The sequence below is a fragment of the Gymnoscopelus braueri genome, assembly GCF_963280865.1.
Source record: "Gymnoscopelus braueri genome assembly, chromosome: 18".
NCBI lineage: Eukaryota > Metazoa > Chordata > Actinopteri > Myctophiformes > Myctophidae > Gymnoscopelus > Gymnoscopelus braueri.
In genome coordinates, this window is record NC_137618.1 from 35940374 (window position 1) to 35952982 (window position 12609).

General features: G+C 40.2%; 1 protein-coding gene across 2 annotated transcripts in view; it reads right to left on the minus strand.

The window, feature by feature from the left end:
* grb14 (growth factor receptor-bound protein 14) overlaps nucleotides 1–11633 on the minus strand; it is a 44504-nt gene extending 32871 nt beyond the window's left edge. The window contains exons 1-4 of one of the 2 annotated variants that reach the window (XM_080413057.1): nucleotides 11564–11597; nucleotides 7395–7507; nucleotides 5425–5636; nucleotides 3538–3667 (exon numbers count right to left, since the gene is read on the minus strand). In XM_080413057.1, coding sequence (XP_080269183.1) covers nucleotides 3538–3667; nucleotides 5425–5609 — 315 coding nt within the window. In that variant the 5' untranslated portion in view covers nucleotides 5610–5636; nucleotides 7395–7507; nucleotides 11564–11597. Of the gene's footprint in view, nucleotides 1–3537; nucleotides 3668–5424; nucleotides 5637–7394; nucleotides 7508–11563 lie in introns of both variants that reach the window. The other variant, XM_080413056.1, reaches the window with a different exon arrangement.
* Nucleotides 11634–12609: the final 976 nt, after the last annotated feature.

Sequence of the window (12609 nt, forward strand, 5' to 3'; positions counted from 1 at the left end):
CACAACTAAGCCTAAATGAGGCATAACGCTTGCAATGCAAACTATAGAGCCTCAATGCAACTGCCCTCAAGGACACACAAGGATACTCAACAGAAAGGTTTCATTTGTAAGATTGGAGGGTTGGGCGGTGCGGGGGTTGGGCGTTGAGGGCTGGAACAATGATGTCATTGGTTTCTTGAGTGCTACTATGAGGAGAGGTCATAACCCCATGACATGAGGATTGTGACACATAAACAGCTGTTCGGTCTGACATATTCCCTTTGTCTTCCAAATACTTGTGCTGAAAAGGCTAAGTGAAAGGCTGTCAGGCCCATGAAGTGCCAGGCCTCATCACAGAGTTACATAAGCAGCATCGCACTGAGATTTCGCTAACAAGGAAGCTACGATGTTGAAGGGTAGGGTCACCTGCATGTCGTACCGCTCGTTTGCAGGGAAACGTGAGGATTTATCTGTCACTGATCAAAGAAAATGCCAAATCTGTGCAAGTATCCAACCTGCCTTAACAATAGAGTGGCGAGAGCATTAAAGATCTGCAATCACTAACTCATTTTCTGATCCCAATCTGTGTGAGGAGGAAATGGAGTACTAGGGGCTAGTCTTTATCAAGTGGAGATACTCCACTGTTGAGAGATAATCAAGTGCTCAATATACTCTTATCAAACTATGAAAAGAAGCGGAATAGTAAATACATGTTGAAACCGGTATTATTCATTCTAAACTTGAGAGTAAGATGTTAAAAACCGAGAGAGGTCTAATGCTGCTGATAGTCCTTGGTCAGTGCTGAACTCTGTAATTTCAGCCTTTCCAATGAGTCATACATTTGCTCCCCCTCACCACACACGCATGCACACACACACACACACACACACACACACACACACACACACACACACACACACACACACACACACACACACACACACACACACACACACACACACACACACACACACACACACACACACACACACACACACACACACACACACACACACAGATACTGACACAGCTTTAGCCTATAGGGATCAGCCTCCAGAGAATGTTCAGTGGTTGACAAACCAGACTTAACAGCCCTGGGAAAACGTATAGAAAAGATTCCATTTTGAAATCTATCCACTTTTGAAGCATAACCATAATTGTTAGGTTTCCAACATAATGAATGTGCTCCCTTTTTAGAATGTGGCAGTGAGTTCTGTATTATCTCATAAATCATAAACTACAGATCCCACATGAGCTCAAATCTAATCAAATCAGCTGTGCAGAAGTACACATTTACTGCTGACTTGCACCTAAAAGAGGGAAACAAGAAAGCAACTTTTCAGGCAATATTTCTGCCTCACTCTTTTGGCTAAAATGAAAATGTCATCGGATTGGCACTCTATTTTCTATGTGTGCACATTAAAGCTCATGAATATCTAACAAATGTGTAATCGGATGGCACAAGGGAAAAACTAATTGCTCAATAATTTGATAAATATGTAACTACATTTCCTAGAAATGTTGAATATCACGTGAGCTAAAATTGCAACATTAACCGAACACTTTGAGGAACTTAGTTTCAATTGTATCTACATTTGTTGATAAACCCAATCAGTATTAGATTGACATTCACGGCTCCTGAAAGTAGCCTACATGATTTGTTTCATGAAACTTTTTTTTATATTATTTGGCTGGTGACAAGAACAATTCGTTCATGTTTCATGTGAGAAACCAGCACATGCTGTGTATAAGTAAAACCTGTGTCTTTCACATTTTCTGCTTTCTTGGAATGCAGATGCATAAATTGATTGACAGATTACTGAAGTCCTTACAACAGCTCATGTGCACTTTGACTGAACTCATTGCACGATATATTGTTATTTATTAAGTAAATATATTGCTGACAAATAAGAGATAAATGGATGCTACTACAAATGAGTGACAGTGGTTATGACTGGAAAAGGAGAGACAGATTAGGACTGCCTTTATAAATAGACTAACTTTTATTAAAATGTTAATTTAACTCACAGTGTAAGAATTGACCCATGGAATTTTAGGGATCTATTTCAACACATCCAGAGTTAAATGAACACAGGAATTTGAAGTGTAAAGGGGGGGGGGGAGAATCCCTTTATTTTTTCTAAAAATGTTCTTGAGAAAATTATACGAGGCTTTGCCAGTAACAACTGAAGAGTAAATGTTTCAGTGGTCCACGAACAAAGGGACACAAAGCTCAACTAGATGTTTGCACCCTGAAGCCACATGGAGAATGGAATGCCATGTAAAGAGATCTAACAGTATTGGCTCAGGGTCTGGATTGGAGTGAAAGCTTATCCAGTGCTAACGGCCACTCCTCCACATTCATCTCCTTTCAGATTACACACCCTATGATAACAGAAGGCTGCATACAGTACGTGGGACTGTGGGACTACTGTGCCATATGCAATATCTCACAGAAATCCTACAGTCATTATGAAATAAAGAGAGTGATGCGTTACGAGTTTTTACATCTATTGCCTGCTTCGGTCCTGACTAGCTGTACTGACACACAGTCAGTGGTGGAAAAAGTACTCAAATTTTTTACTTAAGTAAAAGTATCAATACTGCAATGTAGAAGTACTCTGTTACAAGTAAAAGTCCGGAATTCAAAATTGACTTGAGTAAAAGTAAAAAAGTATTGGTATCAAAATGTACTTAAAGTACCAAAATAAAAGTACAAAAATGTTTGAAAATAGCAGATCTACAAGCTCACAACGCGTCGCTCGCGTTGTGAGCTTGTAGATCGGCTATTTTCAAATAGCCTAGGTATAAAATAGGACTAAAGTGGTTAATGCATGTTTTATAATGTCATAATGTATATCTACAAAGTAACTAGTAACTAACGTTTTCAAATAACTGTAGTAAAAGTACAATATTTGCCTCTGAGATGTAGTGGAGTAGAAGTAAAAGTATAGACAATTGGAAATGCTCCAGTAAAGTAAAAGTACCTCAGAATTGTACTTAAGTACAGTACTTGAGTAAATGTACTTAGTTACTTTACACCACTGCACACAGAGGTGTCCTGCTCCGGAAAAAAAGCCGATCTACAAGTCACATGACGACCCGTTGTGAGCTTGTAGTTGTTTTGCCGCGTGACAAGGTCGTATGATGGGAGTATAAATTAGGCATTAGTAGTAGATCCAGTTACAAAGTTGGGATTTCACAGTCAAGTCATAGTGTGGCTGTGGCTGCACTGTCACAGCGTGCTGACATGGCACTTTCATCCCCTGACTGCATCTCATTTCCATACTCGCACAACTGGTTCCACCTTCCCATGCGTGCCCTGAAGTTTCAGACAAACCAAACACGACTCGGCTATGCATGAATTTTTGAATTTACACGTGTTCCTGTGTGGCTGTCTGTGACTCTCTGGCAACTGTCCCTATTATTAGAGTTGCATGACAATGTGCCTGAGGTCGTGTGTGTAGAAAAATGATACAACAGAAGCCTTGTTGGCCCAAATAACATGCCTCTTTGTGTCACACAAGACCCCGTGGTAAAAATGGAACAAATGCTCACCTGAGTTGCACTGCTTTTGGTCCACGGCAATAAACATTCAGACACGAGGGAGGAGACAGTTGAGTGAATTAGCTCAGGAAAAGGATTTGGAACAGGGGAAGCCGGTGACTCCTCGCCTTCCGTAATGCCCCTTTGGAAGAGAGAGGCAGGACAGGAGACCGCATAAAACATATATTTGATATCAACTAGGCTATCCTTAAACCCGATATACTTTGTTGTACGTTAAATAGCGAAAATAGCTGGAATAGCTAGAAGCTCACAATGTGTCGCCATGCAACGTGTTGTGAACTTGTAGATCAGCTATTTTTGGCACGGGACACAAAAGTAAACTAAGTATATATCAGGCCTGTGAGCTTATACAGCTGCTATTTTTGAGGAATTTTCACCTACTTTCGCCTATTTTTGCACAATGTTCACCTCATTTTGACATGCCAAGAATAGGGACACCAGGGTTCATGTGGTTAATGCACACAATATAATAAGAATAGGGACACCAGGGTTCATGTGGTTAATGCACACAATATAATGACTGTCTGTATATCTTCCTTATATTGCCGGCTGAAGGCAGTCCCAGGCCCATGTCATTGCAGATGATGTATTACTGGAGGCTGGACTGTCTGCAGCTGAGAGGGCCTGCAGCAAGTCATGGGATCTTTAAGCGTCTATACCCGAGACATCAGATCTCACAGCCTATATATCCTCGCTGTAGTTTGAGAGCAGTGCCTTATGGTCCCGAGATATCGTTGGTGCTTTTGTTGGGGAGGAAATATGTGTCCTATGCGTACATGAGAAGGGAGCAGCATAATGGAGCAGAAGATAGCCTCAAAACAAACACACAAGGCCTTCTCAGCATGGCCCCCATCTGCTCTCGACTATCAGACGACACACCCCACTCACAGACAAACAGACATTTGATAAGATGGTAGATAACAATGCATATGAGAGCATGCCCCTCACTTCAACGCTATATGGTCGCTGACTGAGACACTGACAGCACTTAGGTTATAGGCAGGCTGTAAATAATCTTTGTTAGAACATTAATACATTATTAAAGGGAAAGTTTAGTTTTAATATCAAAAGAATGCAAGTATATAATTGTATTTTAAAATAGCAGATCGAGACGTGTATAAATATCTTCAGAGAAATCTTGTAAAGGCATAATCACAGAAAATCCCTTCTGTAACTTATAGGGACATTGCATGCTGGGAGTGGCTGATGGAGTTTACATCAAACTCCAGCAAAAAAAAAAGACTTTCTCACGAGTGTGTTCGATTAGACGATACTGACAGAAACAGCAACGACGACACAGCTTTTACATCAGTTTCATGAGAAAACAGAAGAGAGGTTCCAGAGTTAGCTTATTAGCACACAGGCTGATGAGAAAGGCCTCCGATTCCGAAAAGTTAGTCGTTCTCAGGCTGACATCTCCTTTACTGCTTGGTAAACACAGCAGTTACTGAGTTACTAATTATCACCCGTAAAGTAACAGGTGCTTGATTTGATTCCGGTTCTGCCACTGGAAGAACTGGAATCTACTGGAATCTACTAATCTTGACGTCTACTGTTGATAGACTGTATGACAGTTGTGTATATGGATCAGGCCAATAGTGTTTACAAGTGCAAAGTCTACCTCTACCTCTGTGCACAACTCTTTCAAAACACAAAGGCTGCACTATTCTTCTGCAGGGGATCTGCACATTGTATATGTTCCTTAATAACCTATGTTAAAGATTAACTTTAAGTAGTGAGTAGCTGAGTATAAACTAAGATAATATACAACATAAAATCCTGTTTAAGGCTCTAGAAGTAAGCAATGCTTTGAGCTCAGATTCAAGTTAGTGTAATCACAGACACCCAGAACAACATGATAAAGCCTTACAGTCTTACCTATTCCCCTTGCAGAGAGCAGTCCTGGTCTTCTGGGCATTTGGTGGTAGTAAAGGAGCACGCAGAGGGATGAGGGCTGGGTTGGGAAAGCCACTCACATTACCCTTGGTGCTCTGAAAAATCTCTGCTTTCTTTGCGAGGCGTCCGGTGTGTATATCGTCCAGTGTGTTATTCATATCACTCATGTGGGCCGGCTATATCCAAGGCATCATCTGGAGCAGAGAGAAGAGACGAGGCTGTTGGACTGGAGTGTGTGCAGAGAGCACAGTTAGAGCAAAGCTGGCTGGCGGGGCTCCTCTATTCGCAGCTCAGCAAAGAAAGCACGCACATACATACTCACACGCGCGCGCGTGCACGTGCACACACACACACACACACACACACACACACACACACACACACACACACACACACACACACACACACACACACACACACACACACACACACACACACACACACACACACACACACACACACACACACACACACACACACACGCCTCTCCAGCTCATCTGCTGTCCACGAGGCTGGCCCAGTGGGGCAAAACGATCCCTCCTACCCAAACGTGATCCACCACAATAAAGTTATTTATTAGTTAGTTACAGGAGTTATTTAACACAATCGATCCCGACAGAGTCCCTCCTTGCTCTGACACTGTAGCGTATTTCAATCGAATCTTTTTTTTTTGTCCCTTCTAGTCTTGTAAATCTCTAAGACTGTTATGTTTCTGTTGCTCTTTATTTTTCCTCTCTTTAATTCTTAGGTATCGCTCCCCTCACAACCGGGAAAGGCAGGTATTGAACACAAAAAAAAGCACATTTACACAAAAGATTTGGTCTTTGTTTGCCAGTCGGCACAGTAATGAGCCCTGGAGGGTCGCCAGCACTATAAAACCAACTGTTCCTTTGTCATGGACTTCGTGCTGGGATCCTGATTGCACTTTAAACTCAGCACTGTGTATAAAGGCATGTGGTTGCAGAGCAGAGCAGAGCCAAGCCAGGCTGTGTGGTGGTGTGGGCTGTGTCATTCAGTGATACACTCCATGTGGGGGGATAGCCGGGTTGATAACATCTCAGAGGTAATGTGTAACAGAGACCAGGGGGGCTGACAGACATGCTGGAGATATGGACTGGCGGGCAGCAAAGGGTTAAGGCAACATCTGGATTCATTAACGTATGACAGTTCTTTCCTATAGCTCCACAACTGACCCACTTATTGCGATGCATATGAAAAGCTAAAAAAAAAGAAGGGGGGAAAAAAACTTTTTTTTTTTTAAAGGTCATGTTTAAGTTACATTTTCCATTGTGCTGCAATGAATAGAAACAGAATAGATGGAGAAAGAGAGTCAACCGATTCATGGAGTAAAGAAATACTCTGTGTCTCTGCTGTTTGGCAGAGAGATGGAAATCACACCGATCTGTATGAGCCGGGCCTGTCTGTCTCCATTAATGCAGCTCTCCATGACATGGACCTGGCTTTCTACCGGGCCTGTCACAATAACACAGCTCCACCTGGCTAGGGTTACCTTTTCAACCCTAAGCACTATCTTATAAGAAAGGCCTTCCTCGAGGGACACGAATGCACTTACAAAAGCATGGCACAAACAAAACACGAAACAATTTAACCCATTGAGACCGAGAACGCATCTGAGTCATTTTTTTATTTGAGCTAAAAAGCATTATTTTACACTTCAAAAAATATTTTACACTATTCAAAAATAGCAGATCTACAAGCTCGTAGTGCGGCACCGAGTGCCGCGCTACGAGCTTGTAGATCTGCTATTTTTGAAAAATCTTGAAAATGTGTGCAAATCTTTGAATATATATTATTTTAAAGCAAACATTTTTATCTCAAATCTTTGCTTCTGGGGGGTCCCTGGAACAAACTATTTTGAGATGGGGGTCGGCGGCCAAATACATATCATTTTGACATGAAAAAGTTTGAGCACCACTGATATAGAAACATACGTTTTTTCAGAATACTGTTGGGAAGACATTTGTAGAATCGGCTTCAAGTCTTAATGGGTTAACAGCAGACAAAAACGGTGTCTCCCTGTGCCCATTGCTGCTGCTGCTGCCGTCTGAGGTAAAAAAAACAAACACCAGCATTGTGAGTACTAGGTAATTAAATAGTTGGAGGTGGGGTTGGGAGGAAGGATAGAAGGGCAGATGGGGTTAGTCAAATAATCCTGCTGAAGACTAAAAATCCTGAGTGTTAAAGGACCATGCATGTCAGAGTCTATTCACAGCTGCCATATCGACAGTGGTGGAAAAAGTACTCAGATATGATACTTAAGTAAACGTATCAATACAGCAATATAGAAATACTCTGTTACAAGTAAAAGAATGGAATTCAACGTTTACTTGAGTAAAAGTACAGGTATCAAAATGTACTTAAAGTACCAAAAGTAAAAGTACTAAAATGTTTGAAAATAGCAGATCTACAAGCTCACAACGCGTCGCGATGCGACGCGTTGTGAGCTTGTAGATCGGCTATTTTCAAATAGCCTATGTATAAAATAGGGCTAAAGTGGTTAATGTATGTTCTATAAAATAATAATTGCAAAGTAACTAAAGTTTTTAAATATTTGTAGTGGAGTAAAAGTACAATATTTGGAGTAAAGTAAAAGTAATGAAAATTGGAAATACTCCAGTTAAGTAAGAATACCTCAAAATTTTACTTAAGTACAGTACTTGAGTACATGTACTTACTTTACCACTGCATATCGAATATAAACACAAATCATTTTACAGTCTGTTTTACACCTTTCCTCCACAGTCATAATGAATGTTACCAAACGTACCTGACTATTTGAGTCAATGTTGGTAACATAAGATATAAGATATTTGGTGTGTAGAGGTTTAAAAGAGCAGACCAAGTACAGAGCGCCAACTCAGGTCAAGTTTACTACAAGGTTCTGTTGTTAAAAATATATATAAAATAATCTGAATTTGTAGAAATATTGCTGCCATAAACTTGACTGTGTGATTTTGCACACATTACTATGTGTTGAAACTAACAAACAGCAAACATGAAAGCAGCAAAGGTTCCATTCGTTTTTAGTTTGTATTTATTTATTGGGCAAGCATCCTCTCAATCGCTATGTTGTCCTTACAGCCCACACTCTTAGTCCTATTTTAAGCAACATTCAAGTGGGGCTCACTTATGGACCAGCTAGAAACGGTTATTCTTAGACTGTCACGTAGAAACATAATTGCGTATAAGAAACAAGGAGCACATTGACCGATATATATCGGTCTGACTGATAGCCTATATCATCCATTACTTTACTTTTTTGATGACTGGTATAGCAGATTTACAAGCTCACATGAGCATTTTTGAATAAAACTTAACTAACATTTTCAAATAAGTGTAGTGGAGTGAAAGTACAATATTTGTCTCTGAGCTGTAGTGGAGTAGAAGTAAAGTATAGAAAATTGGAAATACTACAGTAAAGTACAAATAGCCTACCTCAAAATTGTACTTAAGTACAGTAGGCCTACAAGTACTCCTACTGTAGCCTACAGTAGGAGTACTTAGTTGATACGAGGAGGATGTACTTAGTTACTTTCCTCCTCTGCAATTGTGTAGGTTATGTCTAATAGCTAAAGCCACTGTGTACTGAATGAGTAGGATATTCATTGTCAGTTTACTCTAAAAATGGCTAGCAGTTGCTGGTCTGGATATTTTGTCAAGAGTTCAGTCAAATTATCCTATGGATAGGCTCTATGCACAGCAGCCATATTGTGCGTAGACATTCACAGGTGTTACCAATGATACTAATGAAGGCTCTGTTCCATTCTGTCCAAATAGAGTCAGAGTGTTGATATTGTGCATGCTGACCATAGACTGTATAGATGCTGACTCACTGGAAACACTCTGCTACACCAGTGGGTCTAAAATTTGGGTCCAGGGACCCTCATGGTTCCTTAAGGGGTTTCCAAATGGCCCCTTGCGGGTGTGTAACTCTGAGAGTGTACAAATGTAACAAATGGACCTGTAACACATTTGTACACTCTCAGAGTTATGGGGGTCTTGGAAATTGAGAAATCTGAGAACCACTGTGCTACACTAAATGGAACATAGCCTTCATTAGTATCATTGGTAACACCTATTAAGGAAGAGAAAATATGGGTGCTGTGCATAGAGCCTATTCTACAGATGAGAGGCTGCATGTGAGCATCATGCAAGTGTCAACATGAACCTGAATGCTCCTTGATTGGAGACAGGGGAATTTCAAACCCACTACCAGTGGTGCAAAGTAAAGTAACTAAGTACATGTACTCAAGTACCGTACAATTTTGAAGTATTTGTACTCTAGTATTTCCCATTTCCAATACTTTGACTTCTACTCCACTACCTCAGAGGCAAATATTGTATTAAGCTTGTAGATCTACTATTTTAAAAAGATTTGTGTACATTTGAAAACTTGAAATGGGACATTATGCATAATGAGTACTTTTACTTTTGAACTTTGAGTACATTTTGACACCAATACTTTTGTACTTTTACTCAAGTAAACTATAAAAAAAAGAGAAGTTTTCCCACCACTGCCCACGATATAGCCGTATTTATATTTATTTAGTAGGCTACGACGGTGTCGCTTGTCAAACAGAACAAATCTAGAACGCATCGTGATGCGACACATTGTTTGGTTGAGATCTATCCTTAATTTGTTGTTTGATAATAAGTGACATGGAGTAGAGACTTTATGCAAGATCTGACAAATTGTGCCAATAGTTATATAGCCTAGTAACTACGTTTTCTTCATAAGGTTGTAAAGGACAAACACTGCTTTAAAAGTTGAAATGATATGATGATGCCATATTTACAGGTTATTAAATCAGGACAGTCTGTAGGTCAAACAATAGGCTTAACATATCCAAATGGCTTTACATTGCAATGCAATGTATAATTATCTTAAAATAACATGCATATACCTCACAAAAAAGTGCTTTAATTTCCAGACAGTCAGTGGTGTAAAGTAACTAAGTACATTTACTCAAGTACTGTACTTAAAGTTGTACAATGCAGAATTCCAAATAACGATTTTTAGCAACCTCTGCTGGTCACTACCGTCACTGCATACAATTTCCGTAATCCTCGATTACCCAGAATTCCATTCGTTTTCACCGGAAGCCGGAAGCGTTTCAAAAAGCGATCTTTTAATTGTTTTATACTATCTACGGATCGTTTCTCTTAGCCAGTGGAGCATTAGTTACCATGAGCTGTGCTTTCTTTTTCTGTTCTTTTTCGATCTTCTAATCCTACATTCTCTTAACATCAGCGTGAGGTTCCTTTTAGTTATTACCGCGATAGTTCCTGGCCAAACAGGAAACCGTTGCGGTAGTTCCTGGGGACGTCGGCCACGACGTCATGACGTTGGCCAGGAACGTCATTTCCCCGGGAAAGTCCCCCCAGTCCACATTCAATAGAAAATATATAAATAAAAGGCTTCCGGGGGTGAAATTCATGGAGTGGGTGTTGTGAAACTTTTGCCACTCACAAAAGATATACAATTTAACTTTAGTTTTGTTGAAAACGTTACCTAGTATTACTTTAAGTAGTTTTGAGTTATTTTTACTTTACTGGAGTATCTCCACATTTTCTGTACTTTTAATTACTTCTACCCCACTACATCTCAGAGGCAAATATTGTACTTTTACTCCACAATTATTTGAAAACTTTAGTTCCTGCTTACTTTTGATTATTATTCCAAACCAACAGTAACCACTTCAGCCCTATACATTTCAGCAATTTGAAAAATAGCCGATCTGCAAGCTCACAATGCATCATGATGCAAGGCATTGTGAGCTTGTAGATCTGCTATTTTCAAAATATATTTTTTTAAACTTGTGAATTGGGACATTCTGCATAATGATTATTTTTACCTTTGTACTTAAAGTATATTTTGATACCAATACTTTTGTACTTTTACTCAAGTACATTTTGTATTCCGGACTTTTGCTTGTAACAGAGTATTTCTACATTGCAGTATTGATACTTTTTACTTAAGTAAAAATAAATGGAGTACATTTTCCACCACTGCTGAAGCTTATATATTAACCAAATGTACAAGTTCGAAAAGAGAATCAAACACAACTTTCATTCATTTGACTGTCTGTGTGTCTCTTACCTTCTGCCTGCAGAAAGAGTGCCTTCAGTGCTGCTCTTCTCTTCATACATATCGCTGCTGCTGCAGCGGCTGGAAAGCATAAACCCGAGTCTTACTTCGTCGTGCGACGGTGTCGCGTGCCGAGAATAGCCGACCTTAGCCCTGAAACATGACTGTCATACCACGACAGTCATGACGAAACTTCAACCTGATTTTTGCACTTTCTCCAGTTACAGCCCGTACATCTACATAAACGTTCATATTTCAAATATAAAGGGCTTACCCCGTGGCTACGGATGTTACAATTCACTATGGGTGGGTATAAGTACCCGTATCTTCTGTATTGTTCAATAAAAAAGCATTTTAATCCGATTGGTGGCTATTTTCTCATAGAGTTACAAGTTATCAGAGTGCAATACACCTCTCAACCGACAGGGTAACATAATTGAAAGCATATGGAGAAAATTCAGAGAAAATGGCCACCGATCGGATTAAAATGCTTTTTATTGAATAATACGGAAGATATACGGGTACTTATACCCACCCGAAGTGAATTGTAACATCCGTGGCCATGGGGTAAGCACTTTATATTTGAAATATGAACGTTTATGTAAGTGTACGGGGCGTAAATGAAGAAAGTGCAAAAATCAAGTTGAAGTTCAGCCATGACGCTCGTGACGGAGGAGCGTCGTGTGATCCATGGCTATGGTCACAAGTTCACAACCCGTCGCGCGACATAAATTAGGCTTAAACAGAATGACACTCCTCTTGTCTGCACGTGCAACAGGACAAGCGTCTACAGCCTGCAGCAGCTTTGCGTCACCGTCACGTACTCGTACTGTATAGCCATCATGTTTCACCTGGAGATGTTCTTCAGAAGATCCAATCGGCATGTTTCATGTCAGTGTCTCACACCTGGGATTCGAACCCGTGTCTCTCCCGCGTGGGATATGATGAAACCTCTGCTCTACTGCAGTGGTTCTCAAACCTTTTAATTTCAAGGACCCCCATAACTCTGAGAGCGTACAAAAGGAACCAAATGGACCCATTTGTACACTCTCAGAGTG